The 18,455-nt window shown below is 42.9% G+C and overlaps 1 protein-coding gene across 2 annotated transcripts in view; it reads right to left on the bottom strand.

The window, feature by feature from the left end:
* Positions 1 to 18,455, bottom strand: part of PKP1 (plakophilin 1) — a 331,092-nt gene that overhangs the window by 226,167 nt on the left and 86,470 nt on the right. For both annotated transcript variants that reach the window (XM_085643643.1, XM_085643638.1), the window contains exon 2: positions 2,901 to 2,986. In XM_085643643.1, coding sequence (XP_085499769.1) covers positions 2,901 to 2,986 — 86 coding nt within the window. The remainder of the gene's footprint in view (positions 1 to 2,900; positions 2,987 to 18,455) is intronic.

Here is an 18,455-nt window from a genome sequence, read left to right as displayed (position 1 = left end):
TGTGTTAGCAAATTCTCCGTTTCTGTAAAAAAACACTTTGAAATATGTACAAAACCAATTTTGCAATTCGTAACGTTTTTCCCAAATAGCAAAACTGGTTTAGAAATTATTACAGAATTTCAATTTGGAGGTGACAGGTTCTAGGTGCCACTTTCAAATCCTAAATAGGTACTATATGTACCAGTGGTTTGTGATAATTGTTTGCAGCTGCAACCATTGATCAGTTACTGACTCCCAAGTTGAGGTGGTAAAAGATTCTCAGGGGAGAATGCTTCCCCTTTGAGGCACTCCCCCTTTGTGAATTATGGTGGCAACTTTGGTGGCGCCATGAGGTGGTCCGGAGGACCACTGCCATCTCTCATTGATGTTTTTTCAACATGGAAAATGTGTTTTTTTAAGTAGTTCCACTTTCTTTAAGGAAATCGGGCTGTTTAAATAAAAAAAAAAATCAATTTTGCAATGCAATGACAGGGATGGCGGTCTGTTGGACCTTGCAGGTCACATCCTGTCATTACAGCCAATCATGGGGAACGGAGTGCTATTTACAACCATTTTTACAACCAGTATGTTAGTACAGATGGTTATTTCTTGCTTTTGAGTGTGTGAGAGTTGCAAACATTTCCCTTCGCAAACCCTCAAGACATAAATCCTTGTCCAGATTGCGACACCACCACCCTATGTCTGCCACAAACAACTCATTTTGCTGTTGCCACACCAGACACCCAAAATGTATTTTAGAGTCACCCAACAACTAAGTAATGCAACTCACTGTTCTGGACAGCATTAGCAGGATATACAAATCTGATCTATTTGATGAAAGAATCAGCCCAGAAGTTCTATACAATTGCACTATTTACTTCTGTGATTTGCAAACAATCTTTGAGAGAATCCTAGCTGGGAATGTTGACAGACCACAGACAGGAGTGGTATTGGTTATGACGGTAGAATGCTGCAGCCCGGGTATGCATTACAGCCAGAAGCTGGGAACAAGTAAAGCTGCCTGGCCTGGTAGATCTAACCGGCTATCTTCTCTCTTGTTGTGAGTCTGTATTGAGACCTATGACACAATCAAACATTACAAACCTGGCCGGCATCCTACCGGCCTTAGCTTAGCTCAAGACATGTGTGGGGAGGCTTCCACTTGGTGTATTCCATGGATCTCGCTGACATGCTGGAGGTGAAAGCGAGAGTGCTACAAATAGACTACTATGGAAGTAGGTCTGCCTGGAGCTATTCTGCAAAAGGTCTCCGTCGTCACCTGCAGACCGCCAGTGCACATGTGAGGAAGGGCTGACAGCTTAACAAAGGCTTTTAAGACCTTAAAAATGTGGGCAGGCCACGACAGGGGTTCATGTAAACAGAAAGAAGAAAAACCTGGCTGTCAGCGGGTAAGGCAAGATCATTCACCGGGAGCTGCTCCTTCAGCCAATCTACAAGAATCAGGTTTGCAGGACTGACTCCAAGGTGAGTTCTATAATAAATTCGCAGTTCCATAGGCTCATTTTTGATTGCGACACGACACCACCTGATGGGATGACCAGATTCCATGGGAGTTCCCTGGCTGCTTTCTGTATCAGGCGTGGTCAAAACTAGTCAATGAGGAGTCACACTATGTTAGTGTGACTAGTAGCAATAACCAGCTGAGCGAAACCTAACATTTTAAGCAGTCTCAATGCACTGCATGTTGGGAAACTTAAATTTACACATATTTGCAATGTCTCTTTCTCAGGAAAAACGGGAGACTCAGCGAGGATGGTAAATGGGAACATGGGAGTTTCGTAACTCGGAAACTAGAACGGCCGAGGAATATAGAGAAGAAAAAGTGGAGAGAAGCTGGGAGAGAGGGAGCACGAAGGGAAGATGAAAAGACAATGGAAGAGAGATGGCGGTGGAAATTATGAGAAACATTCAGAAAAATGGACAGTAAAAATATGGAGAAAAGAAGGCAGAGAAATTGATTCATGAAGATGGAGAGTGAGAAAGAAGAAAGAGGAACAATATGAAGGGACAAGATTTAATTGAAGAGCATATTCAAACTGCACATGAATGTCACCCTTAGTGCTGCTGAATGGTCACTGGATAGCAAAATGTGAGAGAAAGGGGATATATCCGTGCAGTGACTTAAAAAGGCTCTGAGGAGAGAGACTGAGAAAGAAGGAGAGTGAGAAAATGAAAATGAGAACTAACTAGAGGGAGACACTGGGTGAAAAAGGGAGAGAAATATGGCTAAGAAGCAAACATAAATAGAGATTTAGAGAGGAGAGCAAAACGTTTGTGAAAGAACAGAGATATTAAGCGATATCCAGAGAGAGAGAGCGTGAAGACAATGAATGTATTGTGTAAGTGAGTAGATTTATATATTATGAAGTTAGGGCGGCCCCCCCCCCCCCCCCTTCCCTTCCAGGCACTTTTCAACAGTGCTGACAAAGAGTGATAAAGGGTGGGCATGATTCAGAGTAATCGCACGTAAATAAAATAAAAAGCACATCACATGGAAGTCCTGGTGGAGGCCTCTCTAGCACTGCCAGGTGCCTTGGCTCTGCCATGCTAGACCGATGAGCAGATGAGGCACCCTTACACACCTAGGTCTGGGCTCTGACTAAGAGCATCTGAGCAGCCTCTGAGCAGGAGCAGTCATCTCACTCTCAGCAGCCTCCCTTTGAGCTTCTATGGAGTAGCTATTAACACCAGTGCCCATAATAACGCTGCATCTGAGGCACAACCCTCTCCAAGTGGCCTCACCCTGCCCTAAATGTCCCTATACCCTCTAAATGCACATCAGATTTAATAGCACAGCAGCATATTTTGCAGTAGCTGGCACATAAGGCGTTGTTGTGCCGAGGTTGATTATAAGCCATCTTTGCCCCACCTGCATTCAACAGAATGATGGGCCAGCTTACCTGGTAGCCCCATAACTTGGACTTAGAATAGTGACTTCGGCCCCCTCCGAGGTTATAGTTGTCGGACATGCTGTCATATGCAGTCCCTGGCAAGAAAACAAAAGAATGGTGGTAAGATTGAAGTTGGCAAGACTATAATATTTATCAGTGATAGAGTGGCACACACTTTGAGACAAATTCACTCCTTCTGTAGCTCATGAACCTCACCATAACATTTACTCATCTTGTTACTCATTAAAGTGATTCAAGGCAGATATGTAAGTATACTATACGCAAACAATACTAAGGTGACAAACAGTATCAGAAAAGATACCATAAAATATAAACCTAAAACAAGTAGAGACCTACAAGCCAAGCCAAGACAACAGAGCCCAGGGGAGCAGAAGGTGAAGAGGCCTAAGACCAATATCCGCAAAAAGGTTTAAAATAGCAAAGACTCGGTAAATGCCAATTGAGCAGATAAAGAGAACAGAGAGAAAACGAAAAATAACTAGAGAGAAAAGACAGAGAGATGAGACACCCAAAGCAAGAGAGGGCTTGTGAGCAGAGACCCACAGAGCTAAGACCAAAACAGCAAAGATCAAGAACGTAGTCATAAATGGGGAGACAAAACAAGCAAAGACCAATGAAACAAAAACGAGGAAAGAACAGAGACTAGTTGAAACTATTGATTAAGAGACCGATATCCAAAAGACCTATGGAGCTAAGACGAAGGGCCCAATTTACATAATGGTCCACCTGCCAAATTTAAAAGTGGGCGGACCATAGTTGGTGACTGTGTAGGCTACTCTGCTATGGCCAAACTTCTATGATGAGCCAAAGGAGCAAGGACCATCAGAGAATTGCCTATATGTCTGCCAGCCCAATTTAGAGAGGTGACCATATAGCCGTTATTTGACTTCCCGGCCCCGCCAGGAAAACCCTGGTGGTAAGGGGCAGTAAAAATATAAAAATGTCCCCTAATAATGGGAGATGACTCCCATGGTGAGGAAGCACTGTATTTTTTAATTTTGAAAACGAAACCCCACTTTGGGTTTTCATTTTTAAAAATAAAAACCTTTGTAACCGTGCGTTACAATGCATTCTTTGGAACCACCATAATGGGGATTCCAGTCAATTCTAGAATTGTCCGTCGGCCCGACAGACATTTCTAAAAATTTTAAACTTCGCTTTCAGAACCTCTGGTACGGTTACCGAGTACAATATTCTGTCGCCCTGGAGGAGGACTGCCCAAATGTCTATTTTTAAATCAGGCACTATGTAAGCAAAGACTGAAACAGCAAAGAAAACAAGTACTAGACAGCAAAGAGTGAAAGAAAAAATACCTAGAGAGAAGAAACCAATAGTGCAAAGACAAAGGGACTATGCTAACCAAAAGAGGGAACAGACACTAAATAAGCAAAAGTTTAGACTGGAGATCCAGAGAACTTAAGCAGGAAATGGAAAGATGAGAAAGCAATTCACTGACACAGAGAATACAAGGCAGGTGCCCAGTACTATCCTGAAAGCTAACGATTACGTATTTAGGAAAAAAGGCTTACAAAAAGTAGACACGATTAGTCCTCTCTTGTTTCTGACTACTTTTCACAGCTCCTGGGATAAAAGATCCCACAATTAAAAAAGTCTTTAAACAGGGAACCTATAGTCCAGCACACTAGGTCTCTGTTGTAGGCAGAAGCCAAAAAAGACGGTATCTCAAAAACCTACCTGGTCTACAGCAATGTGAAGCTCTGAAGGTGCAAGGCAGTTAATACAAATCAGCAGGGTAGTGGTGCCTAAGATGACAACACCCAAGAAAGCAGATATCATCATATTATCACCTACTCTTGGTAGGACTGGGCATGGTAGTGAGACGCAAAAACACTACTTGGACATGGTGGGCTGCACTGTCATATACAGTATTCATACCCCATGATTTTATTCTTGTGGAGTACACTAGCAAAGGCCAAAAGGATACTTTCAGCATTGGGCACGCCCACAGCCATTCAGATATCCTGTATGTGGAAGTACTTGCCGGTTGGCATCAGGCCAAATATGCAAATCACCGCACAGAGGATCAGTCCACTTAAACGGGCAGAAACAGGTTAATTTAAAAAAGCACAACTTTAACAAACACGAGTTTAAAGGGTTGTGGCTTTGTTTGTAAGCACGGACAAGAAACTGCGGTTGCAAACATGTTTTACTGGTGTCTATGATATGGTGCAATATCCTGTGCTTGTTTGCATACGGCAATGCAAACTCACTGCTTTGTATAGACTCCAACAAGATGGAAAGTATTATCACCCATATGAAGTTCACACCACCCTTCCCAGCTGATAAGATGCCACACCACATACCATTCCAGTCCCCCCACCACCCCCCACGCTGAGAGGCCTTTCAACACAGCACTCCAACATGTAGATCCATCTGAAAGGCTCTACATGGATTTCTGTTACTGCCCTGTTAAACTATGCCCTGTCTATTTGTACTGTATCAAATGTTATTTTCTGACATGTAACCGCTGACAATACTGTAGTATGTGGTTCAGAGGACTGTGCTGGGTGGTATACTGTGTGCTTTTACCTGCTTGTCCTAAAGATTGCATTATGTACTGCAGTTTAATGTTCTATAGCGTAGCAATCAGTTCAGCAAGTGCAATGGCACCAGGGCCCAGAGGGCTGAAGGACATTCTGGCCTCCAGTTCTGGCTGGTTTTCATACTAAGCCATGGTATGGGGGTCAATATCCCTTGCTTGCATTGGGCCCGTATCACCCTTGCTTCCTTGTTCAAGCTGCAGTCACACCGACCACACTGATAGGTGTCTTTACCAATGCCAATGACACATAAATAATATTCAAAATTAACAGACCCCCTCCACTTACTCCTCAAGTCTATCTGCAGTACACAAGGTTAAGAACAAGAAACCACTTCAAACTAACCCCAGGCAAGAGCAGGTGCATTAATTTACTACAATCCATGTTCCAGTTACTTGGTAAACCAACATGAGCGCCTGTGCTGCACCTGCCACAAACCGGCGATGATAGTTAAATACCTGGGGGCATCAACAGACTACTACAACTGTCCAGGTCAAGACACACTGGATTAAGAACAAGAGGCAAGGACAGAAGTAGACGGAGAGACTTGTCGGAACACTAAAACATAGACTTGAAAACAGGTAGACACAATCAAAGGATGGAGTAACAGAGACACAGTAACAGAACCAAGACTGCATTGCAATGGAGTATTGGTACCGACGTATACAAAGCCTCCAGCCACAGGTAAAGTGGGCAGAAAGAGACAGGAGGCAGGAGAGCCTGGGTACAAGTGGAAGAACACACAGATACTGGAGTTAAGAAGCTCATTCACGAGGACAAGTGTACACAGACAAGGGGACACAAACATAGGGACATTGCATAAACCCACTGGTCCCAGGTATGGGGTATGGGTAAAAAACGTTTAGATGCAACAAAATAGGTAGGGAACCAGGAGCTAAAGACAAGCTAATACCAGAACACTGGCATTAGATCTCCCCCATGGGTCCAAAAATGAGAGGCTGAAGTGAGCATGGCAATTAACACAGGGACAAGAGCTATGGCATCAAAATAGAAAAGGGAAGCACATAAACAAGCCAGGGTGAGCAGGCACCAGTAAGGGGCTCAAATACAATACGTCAAACTTATAGACAGGCTGCGTACCATGGCATTTAATGCCACACATTGCTACACCTTATCATACTGCATAAGACAACACTCCAACAGTACCTTCACCACCATACCATTCCATATGATCCAACAACACATAGTACTACAACTCCCCATGCTGCGTTATACCACACATGCTAAGCACATTCAACAGACCTCAACACTCGGCACAACGCTCTCACCCACCATTCAATATCATGACAGATTGTACAACAATCCAACTAACAAGACAACACTAAACCACACATGCCACAGCTAACCTCATTATAACATCACACATATCACAACACACCTCCATCAACATATCACATCACAATTCTGAACACCACTACTCACCAACCACTTATGCTATGTACTACAGTGCACAGCTCATTTCATCAGCACAAAGATAGGGTCGTTTTTAGGGCGGCACGCAGTGACAGTGTTCCCTAAAGGTAGGAAGGCCTAAGACAGACTCAATGAGAACCTTTAGGATGTGGGGGAACTCTAGCCTACTGATGAACATTGCTACAGGGACTATTGGAAATGCTCGACTTTCCACTGAGAAAAGGTGTGTTTCAAGAAATATACTATAGGCTATATCAGTAGGATAGTTCATTTATTTGAGCCCTATGGCAGAGAGCTGTGTGTAACCCTCTTCTTCAAACACACGCATAATGGCATCTTTCCACTGGCGAAACAATCTAGACAATGACCCCATGGTGGCCCATTTGGTCCTGTTTGAAATGAACATATCTTTAGAGAGTCACGATAAGGACTGTTTAAAATCGTATGGATGATAGAAAAGCTCACCAGATATCAGAGCCGTTTCTAGAATGGTATTCTGAGTGCATTTCTAATCAGAAAATGATAGAAACAATTTAGCTTAATTTCAAGGAAAGTACTCCATGCAGGAACATTAGTAAAGAAAGCAAAAACATCGTACAACACCAGTAAAATACATTTTTAAAAATTGAACTCGCCGGCGCAAACACCTACCAATAAAAGGCATTAAAAGCTAAAGGCACATTTACTTTTCAAAGATCAGAATTCATATTGATAAAAATCACACAGGGCGGTGGAGCAATCCACTGGTGTTTTATCAGATATGCACAAATATTTGGGCTGCGTGTATTTACACATATCTTTGTGAGCTGCCTGCTAAAAATGTTCACACTGCAAACAATCTGCAAACGTACAGAGGCAAACACCGGTAAGCCTTCCAGAGTGACAGACGAAGTGTACAAACAGGAGAGGGCTTGACAGGCCACCCTGCTTACACTCCCATCTCTTTATAAGAGGCTTGCACCTAAGATATGTATTCAATAGCCTCATGTTAAAATGTATGTACACACAAGAGGTAGACTGTGGAATGCTCATATAAATACATTTTTCACGAACACATTGTGTTACACGTGAATTGTACCCAGACATTAAATGTATAATTTACCAAAAACAGAGTGCCATGCAGAGACCTATATTAGGAAAATGGATGCAAATATTTGCTTTGATTGAATCACAATATTTATATCTCAAGAAAGACTGTTGCAGAAAAGTGTTCTGTACTTACAGTGCTCACACTCTGCAGTTAAAGTGAGATAAAACGTGTGTATATACGAAATAAGGAAGAAGACGAACTTGCACGCCCAGCACGGACAAAGACTTTTCGAGCCTAGCTGCCCATTCCCGCGTTTCAATAATGTATAAGTGGCCCCTATGTCGCTAAGCGGAAATGTATTCAGCTCCGGCCCTGGGCATTTGGGAAATTTGGGTACAAGATCGACATTCTTAAAATGTAATATGTACTATAAGGAAACAAAATGGAAAGCCGAAAGAGATAAAGGACTCGTGTCTCTTTTTGTCTCGAAGCAATCCAGATGTCCATCTACCTGTGAATTGCTCAGTGCCTGTTGGACGGTGGTGTCTTCAAGCTGGGTTAGATTCTGCACAGTGCACCATGGGAGCAAACCTCAGTAATGTTTCAGTGTGAGTGTGCGCTTAATATGATAAACCTCATTAATGCATCAGTGCCAGTGTGCGTTTAGTAGGAGCAAACCTCATTAATGCATCAGTGCGTGTTTAGTAGGATCAAACCTCATTCATGCATCAGTGGGTGTTTAGTAGGAGCAAACCTCATTCATGTATCAGTGCATGTTTAATGGGAGCAAACCTCCTTAATGCATCAGTGCCAGTGTGCGTTTAGTAGGAGCAAACCTCATTAATGTATCAGTGCGTGTTTAGTAGGCGCAAACCTCATTAATGCATCAGTGCGTGTTTAGCAGGAGCAAACCTCATTCATGTATCAGTGCATGTTTAGGAGGAGCAAACCTCATTAATGTATCAATGCGTGTTTAGTAGGCGCAAACCTCATTAATGCATCAGTGCGTGTTTAGTAGGAGCAAACCTCATTCATGTATCAGTGCGTGTTTAATAGGAGCAAACCTCATTAATGCATGAGTGCGTGTTTAATGGGAGCAAACAACATTAATGAATCAGTGCGTGTTTAATGGGAGCAAACAACATTAATGAATCAGTGCGTGTTTAGTAGGTGCAAACCTCATTAATGCATCAGTGCGTGTTTAGTAGGAGCAAACCTCATTCATGTATCATTGGGGGTTTAGTAGAAGCAAACCTCTTTAATGCATCAGTGGGTGTTTAGTAGGAGCAAACCTCATTCATGTATCAGTGCGTGCTTAATGTGAGCAAACCTCATTAATGCATCAGTGCCAGTGTGCGTTTAGAAGGAGCAAACCTCATTAATGTATCAGTGCATGTTTAGTAGGAGCAAACCACATTCATGTGTCAGTGGGAGTTTAGTAGGAGCAAACCTCATTCATGCATCAGTTGGTGTTTAGTAGGAGCAAACCTCATTCATGTATCAGTGCGTGTTTAATGGGAGCAAACCTCATTAATGCATCAGAGCCAGTGTGCGTTTAGTAGGAGCAAAACTCATTAATGTATCAGTGTGTGTTTAGTAGGAGCAAACCTCTTTAATGCATCAGTGGGTGTTTAGTAGGAGCAAACCTCATTCATGTATCAGTGCATGTTTAATGGGAGCAAACCTCATTAATGCATCAGTGCCAGTGTGCGTTTAGTAGGAGCAAACCTCATTAATGTATCAGTGCATGTTTAGTAGGAGCAAACCTCATTAATGCATCAGTGCGTGTTTAGTAGGAGCAAACCGCATTCATGCATCAGTGCGTTTTTAGTAGGACCAAACCTCATTAATGTATCAGTGCGTTTTTAATGGGAGCAAACCTCATTAATGCATCAGTGCGTTTTTATTAGTAGGAGCAAACCTCATTAATGCATCAGTGCGTGATTAGTAGGAGCAAACCTCATTAATGTATCAATGCGTGTTTAGTAGGAGCAAACCTCATTCATGCATCAGTGCGTGTTTAGTAGGAGCTAACCTCATTAATGCATCTTTGCGTGTTTAGTAGGAACAAACCTCATTCATGTATCAGTGGGTGTTTAGTAGGAGCAAACCTCTTTAATGCATCAGTGGGTGTTTAGTAGGAGCAAACCTCATTCATGTATCAGTGCGTGTTTAATGGGAGAAAACCTCATTAATGCATCAGTGCCGGTGTGCGTTTAGTAAGAGCAAACCTCATTAATGTATCCATGCGTGTTTGGGTATTTAGTAGGAGCAAACCTCATACATTCATCAGTGGGTGTTTAGTAGGAGCAAACCTCATTCATGGATCAGAGGGTGTTTAGTAGGAGCAAAACTCATTCATGTATCAGTGGGTGTTTAGTAGGAGCAAACCTCATTCATGTATCAGTGCGTGTTAAATGGGAGTATACCTCGTTAATGCATCAGTGGGTGTTTAGTAGGAGCAAACCTCATTCATGCATCTGTGGGTGTTTAGTAGGAGCAAACCTCATTCATGTATCAGTGGGTGTTTATTAGGAGCAAACCTCATTCATGTATCAGTGGGTGTTTATTAGGAGCAAACCTCATTCATGTATCAGTGCGTGTTTAATGGGAGCAAACCTCATTAATGCATCAGTGCATGTTTAGTAGGAGTGTTAGAACCGGCGGTCTCTAGTTGGCAGAGGTATACACTTCTGACAAATAGGGACCAACCAACTCTAGTCAGGGCAAGGGGATTACACACTCAGATAACCCCTGCTACCCCCTTGGTAGCTTGGCAGAGCAGACAGGCTTATCTCAGAGGCAGTGTGTTAAGCATTTATGACCACATACAATAATAAAGTGAATACACTACAGATGGACACGACACAGAAGTTATTATAAAAATAGTATTTTTATATAAGGCTTAGCACAAGACCAAATAACGACAAAAATATACCACAGTCTTAATAAATACTCTTTGGAAGGAAAAATAATAGTTCAAATAAGGTTTCTTCTTGGCAAATAGTTCTTTAGCAAAGTATTCTTCTGAGCACAGTTCTTTGGCAACAATGTAACCCCCACAGGAGTCACACGACGTCGAGTCTACACGATTCCCAAGGTTCGGCGTCGACCGCGAGGAGCGCTACGTCGAGCCTGGAGTTGCAACAGACCCCACAAGTACAGTACCTTGAGAAACGAAGAAAACGATGATCCACGGTGTCGAGATGTCGGCGTCGAGGTCGGCGTCGATCGTGCCTCGGAGTCGGGTCAATCCGCAGCGGTGTCGAGGGATGTCGGGCCGGAGCAGCGCTCACGGCGTCGAGAAGGGCGTCGAGTCGATGCGATCAGCAGCGGCGTCGGGACTGGGTCGCTTGGAGGCGGAGCCGATACTCACTCCTCACTGGCGTTGATACCGGCGTCGAGACGGGGTCACTTGGAGCCAGGGCCGATACCCACTGCTCACTGGCGTTGCTGCTGGCGTCGAGACTGCAGATTTTCCCTTGTGTACTGGAAACAACACTTTCCAGCAATTCAGCAATTCAGTAGATGGTGAAGTCCTTTGGCCCTGTGACTTCAACAGGAGACTGGCACTCTTCCAGTCCTTGGAGATTTCCTAGCAAGTGTTCAGAGAGTACACACCAAGTTCCTCTCTCCTTGTTCCTTGGCAAAAATAAAGAAGCAGCTCTCAGGTTCCTCCACAGCAAAACAGCACTCTGGCAGAAAGGGGAGGCAAGTCCTTAGATCAGCAGGCTTCTTGTCCTTGGTACAGGTTTCCTTGTCAGAAGTGATCTGAGTTCTTGGTTCAGGGGTCCTTCTCTTATACCCCTTTTTCCCTTTGTTCCCTTTGTCCAAGCAGGGAGATTCCCACCATCTCAGGTTTGTTGTGGGTGTTGCCAGGCAGAGGCACCTGGCCTATTCACTGAGCAGGGCAGAGTCCTCAGCCGCCCAGCAGGAGGCGGAGCCAGTATTGTGTCAGGCAGGGCAGGCTACTCTTCCCTCACTCTACGTGTAAACGCCCCATTCACCCCACACTGACTCACCCAGACCTCTGGAGCCACCCAGCCCCTGACACACACACCAAACCAGCAGAGACCGGTAGATAGTTGGACAAGAAAATAGCCACTTTCTAAAAGTGCTATTTTCAAACATAGAATTTAAAAACCATCCATCCTAAAGGGTGTGTTATTAAATTCTGAGTTCAGGGATACTAAACTCGACATGCTACCATGCTCCCTGAGTCAGATAGATTATAATGGAGTTAATAATCAGTCTGCCCAGTCTGGCCTATTGGAGGCAGGTAGCCCTTCAATAGTGAAAAACGAAAATGGCTGTAATTCACTATTAGGTCATGCCACACACATCAGGGCATGACCTACCTTTTACCAACAATGCACCCTGCCCTAGGGCCTACCATAGAGGTGTCTGACATGTGGCAAAGGGAAGGTTTAGAGACTGGTAAGTAGGTTTCCTTACCAAGTCGACATGGCAGTCAGGGACTGCACGCAGGCGCTGCGGTGGCAGGCCTGAGACACATTTTACACGCTGCTTCTGTGGGTGGCACACCCAGTGCTGCAAGCCCACCAGCAGCAGTTAACTTACACGCCCTTGGCACACGCAGTGCACTAGACTAGGGTCTGAACAGTAAGTCAACCAAGCCAATCATGGTAACACCAATCAATGTAACAATTTAACATAGGGAGCACTTGCACTGTGGCACTGATCAGCAGTGGCACAGTGCCCAAAGCAATAATCCAGCAAAAACATCGTAAACAGAGGAGGCAAACAGAAAAAAATGGAGGAGAGACTCATGCCAATGATGCCAGGTCTAACAAGGAGCAAACCTCATTAATGCATCAGTGGGTTTTTAGAAGGAGCAAACCTCTTTAATGCATCAGCGGGTGTTTAGTAGGAGCAAACCTCATTCATGTATCAGTGCGTGTTTAATGGGAACAAACCTCATTTATGCATCAGTGCCAGTGTGCGTTTAGTAGGAGCAAACCTCATTAATGTATCAGTGCGTGTTTAGTAGGAGCAAACCTCATTAATGCATCAGTGCGTGTTTAGTAGGAGCAAACCTCATTCATGCATCAGTACGTTTTTAGTAGGAGCAAACCTCATTAATGAATCAATGCGTGTTTAATGGGAGCAAACCTCATTAATGCATCAGTGCGTGTTTAATGGGAGCAAACATCATTAATGCATCAGTGTGTGTTTAGTAGGAGCAAACCTCATTCATGCATCAGTGCGTGTTTAGTAGGAGCAAACCTCATTCATGCATCAGTGAGTGAATAGTAGGAGCAAACCTCATTAATGCATCAGTGCGTGTTTAGTAGGAGCAAACCACATTAAGGTATCAGTGTGTGATTAATGGGAGCAAACCTCATTAATGCATCAGTGCGTGTTTATTGGGAGCAAACATCATTAATGCATCAGTGCGTGTTTAGTAGGAGCAAACCTCATTCATGCATCAGTGCGTGAATAGTAGGAGCAAAGCTCATTAATGCATCAGTGCGTGTTTAGTAGGAGCAAACCACATTAAGGTATCAGTGTGTGTTTAATGGGAGCAAACCTAATTAATGTATCAGTGCGTTTTTAATGGGAGCAAACCTCATTAATGCATCAGTGCAATTTTATTAGTAGGAGCAAACCTCATTAATGCATCAGTGCGTGATTAGTAGGAGAAAACGTCATTAATGTATCAATGCGTGTTTAGTAGGAGCAAACCTCATTCATGCATCAGTGCGTGTTTAGTAGGAGCTAACCTCATTAATGCATCTTTGCGTGTTTAGTAGGAGCAAACCTCATTCATGTATCAGTGGGTGTTTAGTAGGAGCAAACCTCTTTAATGCATCAGTGGGTGTTTAGTAGGAGCAAACCTCATTCATGTATCAGTGGGTGTTTAGTAGGAGCAAACCTCATTCTTGTATCAGTGGGTGTTTAGTAGGAGCAAACCTCATTCATGTATCAGTGCGTGTTTAATGGGAGTATACCTCATTAATTCATCAGTGGGTGTTTAGTAGGAGCAAACCTCATTCATGCATCTGTGGGTGTTTAGTAGGAGCAAACCTCATTCATGTATCAGTGGGTGTTTATTAGGAGCAAACCTCATTCATGCGTGTTTAATGGGAGAAAACCTCATTAATGCATCAGTGCCAGTGTGCGTTTAGTAAGGGCAAACCTCATTAATGTATCCGTGCGTGTTTGGGTATTTAGTAGGAGCAAATCTCATACATTCATCAGTGGGTGTTTAGTAGGAGCAAACCTCATTCATGGATCAGTGGGTGTTTAGTAGGAGCAAACCTCATTCTTGTATCAGTGGGTGTTTAGTAGCAGCAAACCTCATTCATGTATCAGTGCGTGTTTAATGGGAGTATACCTCATTAATGCATCAGTGGGTGTTTAGTAGGAGCAAACCTCATTCATGTATCTGTGGGTGTTTAGTAGGAGCAAACCTCATTCATGTATCAGTGGGTGTTTATTAGGAGCAAACCTCATTCATGTATCAGTGCGTGTTTAATGGGAGCAAACCTCATTAATGCATCAGTGCGTGTTTAGTAGGAGCAAACCTCATTAATGCATCAGTGGGTTTTTAGTAGGAGCAAACCTCTTTAATGCAGCAGTGCGTGTTTAATGGGAGCAAACCTCATTAATGCATCAGTGCGTGTTTAGTAGGAGCAAACCTCATTAATGCATCAGTGGGTTTTTAGTAGGAGCAAACCTCATTCATGTATCAGTGCGTGTTTATTGGGAGAAAACCTCATTAATGTATCAGTGCCAGTGTGCGTTTAGTAAGAGCAAACCTCATTAATGTATCCGTGCGTGTTTGGGTATTTAGTATGAGCAAACCTCATACATTCATCAGTGGGTGTTTAGTAGGAGCAAACCTCATTCATGGATCAGTGGGTGTTTAGTAGGAGCAAACCTCATTCTTGTATCAGTGGGTGTTTAGTAGGAGCAAACCTCATTCATGTATCAGTGCGTGTTTAATGGGAGTATACCTCATTAATGCATCAGTGGGTGTTTAGTAGGAGCAAACCTCATTCATGCATCTGTGGGTGTTTAGTAGGAGCAAACCTCATTCATGTATCAGTGGGTGTTTATTAGGAGCAAACCTCATTCATGTATCAGTGCGTGTTTAATGGGAGCAAACCTCATTAATGCATCAGTGCGTGTTTAGTAGGAGCAAACCTCATTAATGCATCAGTGGGTTTTTAGTAGGAGCAAACCTCTTTAATGCATCAGTGCGTGTTTAATGGGAGCAAACCTCATTAATGCATCAGTGCGTGTTTAGTAGGAGCAAACCTCATTAATGCATCAGTGGGTTTTTAGTAGGAGCAAACCTCATTCATGTATCAGTGCGTGTTTAATGGGAGAAAACCACATTAATGCATCAGTGCCAGTGTGCGTTTAGTAAGAGCAAACCTCATTAATGTATCCGTGTGTGTTTGGGTATTTAGTAGGAGCAAACCTCATACATTCATCAGTGGGTGTTTAGTAGGAGCAAACCTCATTCATGGATCAGTGGGTGTTTAATGGGAGAAAACCACATTAATGCATCAGTGCCAGTGTGCGTTTAGTAAGAGCAAACCTCATTAATGTATCCGTGCGTGTTTGGGTATTTAGTAGGAGCAAACCTCATACATTCATCAGTGGGTGTTTAGTAGGAGCAAACCTCATTCATGGATCAGTGGGTGTTTAGTAGGAGCAAACCTCATTCTTGTATCAGTGGGTGTTTAGTAGGAGCAAACCTCATTCATGTATCAGTGCGTGTTTAATGGGAGTATACCTCATTAATGCATCAGTGGGTGTTTAGTAGGAGCAAACCTCATTCATGCATCTGTGGGTGTTTAGTAGGAGCAAACCTCATTCATGTATCAGTGGGTGTTTATTAGGAGCAAACCTCATTCATGTATCAGTGCGTGTTTAATGGGAGCAAACCTCATTAATGCATCAGTGCGTGTTTAGTAGGAGCAAACCTCATTAATGCATCAGTGGGTTTTTAGTAGGAGCAAACCTCTTTAATGCATCAGTGCGTGTTTAATGAGAGCAAACCTCATTAATGTATCAGTGCGTGTTTAGTAGGAGCAAACCTCATTAATGCATCAGTGGGTTTTTAGTAGGAGCAAACCTCTTTAATGTATCAGTGCGTGTTTAGTAGGAGCAAACCTCATTAATGCATCAGTGGTTGTTTAGTAGGAGAAAACCTCTTTAATGCATAAGTGGGTGTTTAGTAGGAGCAAATTTCATTCATTCATCAGTGAGTATTTAATGGGAGCAACTCTCATTAATGAATCAGTGCGTGTTTAGTAGGAGCAAACCTCTTTAATGCATCAGTGGGTGTTTAGTAGGAGCAACCCTCATTAATGCATCAGTGCGGGTTTAGTAGGCGCAAACCTCATTCATGTATCAGTGCGTGCTTAATGGGAGCAAACCTCATTAATGCATCAGTGCATTTTTAGTAGGAGCAAACGTCATTCATGCATCAATGGGTGTTTAGTAGAAACAAACCTCATTAATGCACCAGAGCGTGTTTAGTAGAAGCAGTCCTCATTAATGACCCAGTGCATGTTTAATGGGAGCAAACCTCATTAATGCATCAGTGCATGTTTAGTAGGAGCAAACCTCATTCATGCATCAATGGGTGTTTAGTAGGAGCAAACCTCATTAACGCATCAGTGCGTGTTTAGTAGGAGTAAACCTCATTAATGCATCAGTGCATGTTTAGTTGAAGCACACCTCATTAATGCACCAGAGCGTGTTTAGTAGAAGCAAACCTCATTAATGCATTAGTGCGAGTTTGGTAGGAGCACACCTCATTAATGTATCAGTGCGTGTATAGTGGGAGCAAACCTCATTAATGCATCAGTACGTTTTTAGTAGGAGCAAACCTCATTAGTGCATCAATGCGTGTTTAGTAGGAGTGGGTGTTTAGTAGGAGCAAATCTCATTAATGTATCAGTGTGTGTTTAGTAGGAGCAAAGTTCTTTAATGCATCAGTGGGTGTTTAGTAGGAGAAAACCTCATTAATGTATCGGTACGTCTTTAATGGGAGAAAACCTAATTAATTATCAGTGCATGTTAAGTAGGAGCAAAACTCATTAATGTATCAGTGAGTGTTTAGTAGGAGCAAATCTCATTAATGCATCAGTGGGTGTTTAGTAGGAGCAAACCTCATTCATGTATCAGTGCATGTTTAATGGGAGCAAACCTCATTAATGCATCAGTGCCAGTGTGCGTTTAGTAGGAACAAACCTCATTAATGTATCAGTGCGTGTTTAGTAGACGCAAACCTCATTAATGCATCAGTGCGTGTTTAGTAGGAGCAAACCTCATTCATGTATCAGTGCGTGTTTAGGAGGAGCAAACCTCATTCATGTATCAGTGCGTGTTTAGGAGGAGCAAACCTCATTAATGTATCAATGCGTGTTTAATGGGAGCAAACCTCATTAATGCATCAGTGCGTATTTAATGGGAGCAAACATCATTAATGCATCAGTGCGTGTTTAGTAGGAGCAAACCTCATTAATGCATCAGTGCGTGTTTAGTAGGAGCAAACCTCATTCATGTATCAGTGGGCGTTTAGTAGGAGAAAACCTCATCCATGCATCAGTTGGTGTTTAGTAGGAGCAAACCTCATTCATGTATCAGTGTGTGTTTAATGGGAGCAAACCTCATTAATGTATCAGAGCCAGTGTGCGTTTAGTAGGAGCAAAACTCATTAATGTACCAGTGTGTGTTTAGTAGGAGCAAACCTCTTTAATGCATCAGTGGGTGTTTAGCAGGAGCAAACCTCATTCATGTATCAGTGCGTGTTTAATGAGAGCAAACCTCATTAAGGCATCAGTGCCAGTGTGCGTTTAGTAGGAGCAAACCTCATTAATGAATCAATGCGTGATTAACGGGAGCAAACCTCATTAATACATCAGTGTGTGTTTTTAATGGGAGCAAACATCATTAATGCATCAGTGCATGTTTAGTAGGAGCAAACCTCATTCATGCATCAGTGCGTGAATAGCAGGAGCAAACCTCATTAATGCATCAGTGGGTGTTTAGTAGGAGCAAACCTCATTCATGTATCAGTGCGTGTTTAATGGGAGCAAACCTCATTAATGCATCAATGCGTGTTTAGTAGGAGCAAACCTCTTTAATGCATCAGTGGGTGTTAGATAGGAGCAATCCTCATTAATGCACCAGTGGGTGTTTAGTAGGAGCAAACCTTATTAATGTATCTGTGTGTGTTTAATGAGAGCAAACCTCATTAATGCATCACTGCGTTTTTAGTGGGAGCAAACCTCATTAATGCATCAGTGCGTGTTTAGTAGGAGAAACCTCATTAAGGTATCAGTGTGTGTTTAATGGGAGCAAACCTCATTAATGCATCAGTGCGTGTTTAATGGGAGAAAACCTAATTAATGTATCAGTGCATGTTTAATGGGAGCAAACCTCATTAATGCATCAGAGCGTTTTTATTAGTAGGAGCAAACCTCTTTAATGCATCAGTGCGTGATTAGTAGGAGCAAACCTCATTAATGTATC

This window comes from Triturus cristatus, chromosome 1_1, assembly GCF_964204655.1.
Source record: "Triturus cristatus chromosome 1_1, aTriCri1.1, whole genome shotgun sequence".
Classification (NCBI taxonomy): domain Eukaryota; kingdom Metazoa; phylum Chordata; class Amphibia; order Caudata; family Salamandridae; genus Triturus; species Triturus cristatus.
This window is presented reverse-complemented; position numbering and strand designations above follow the sequence as displayed.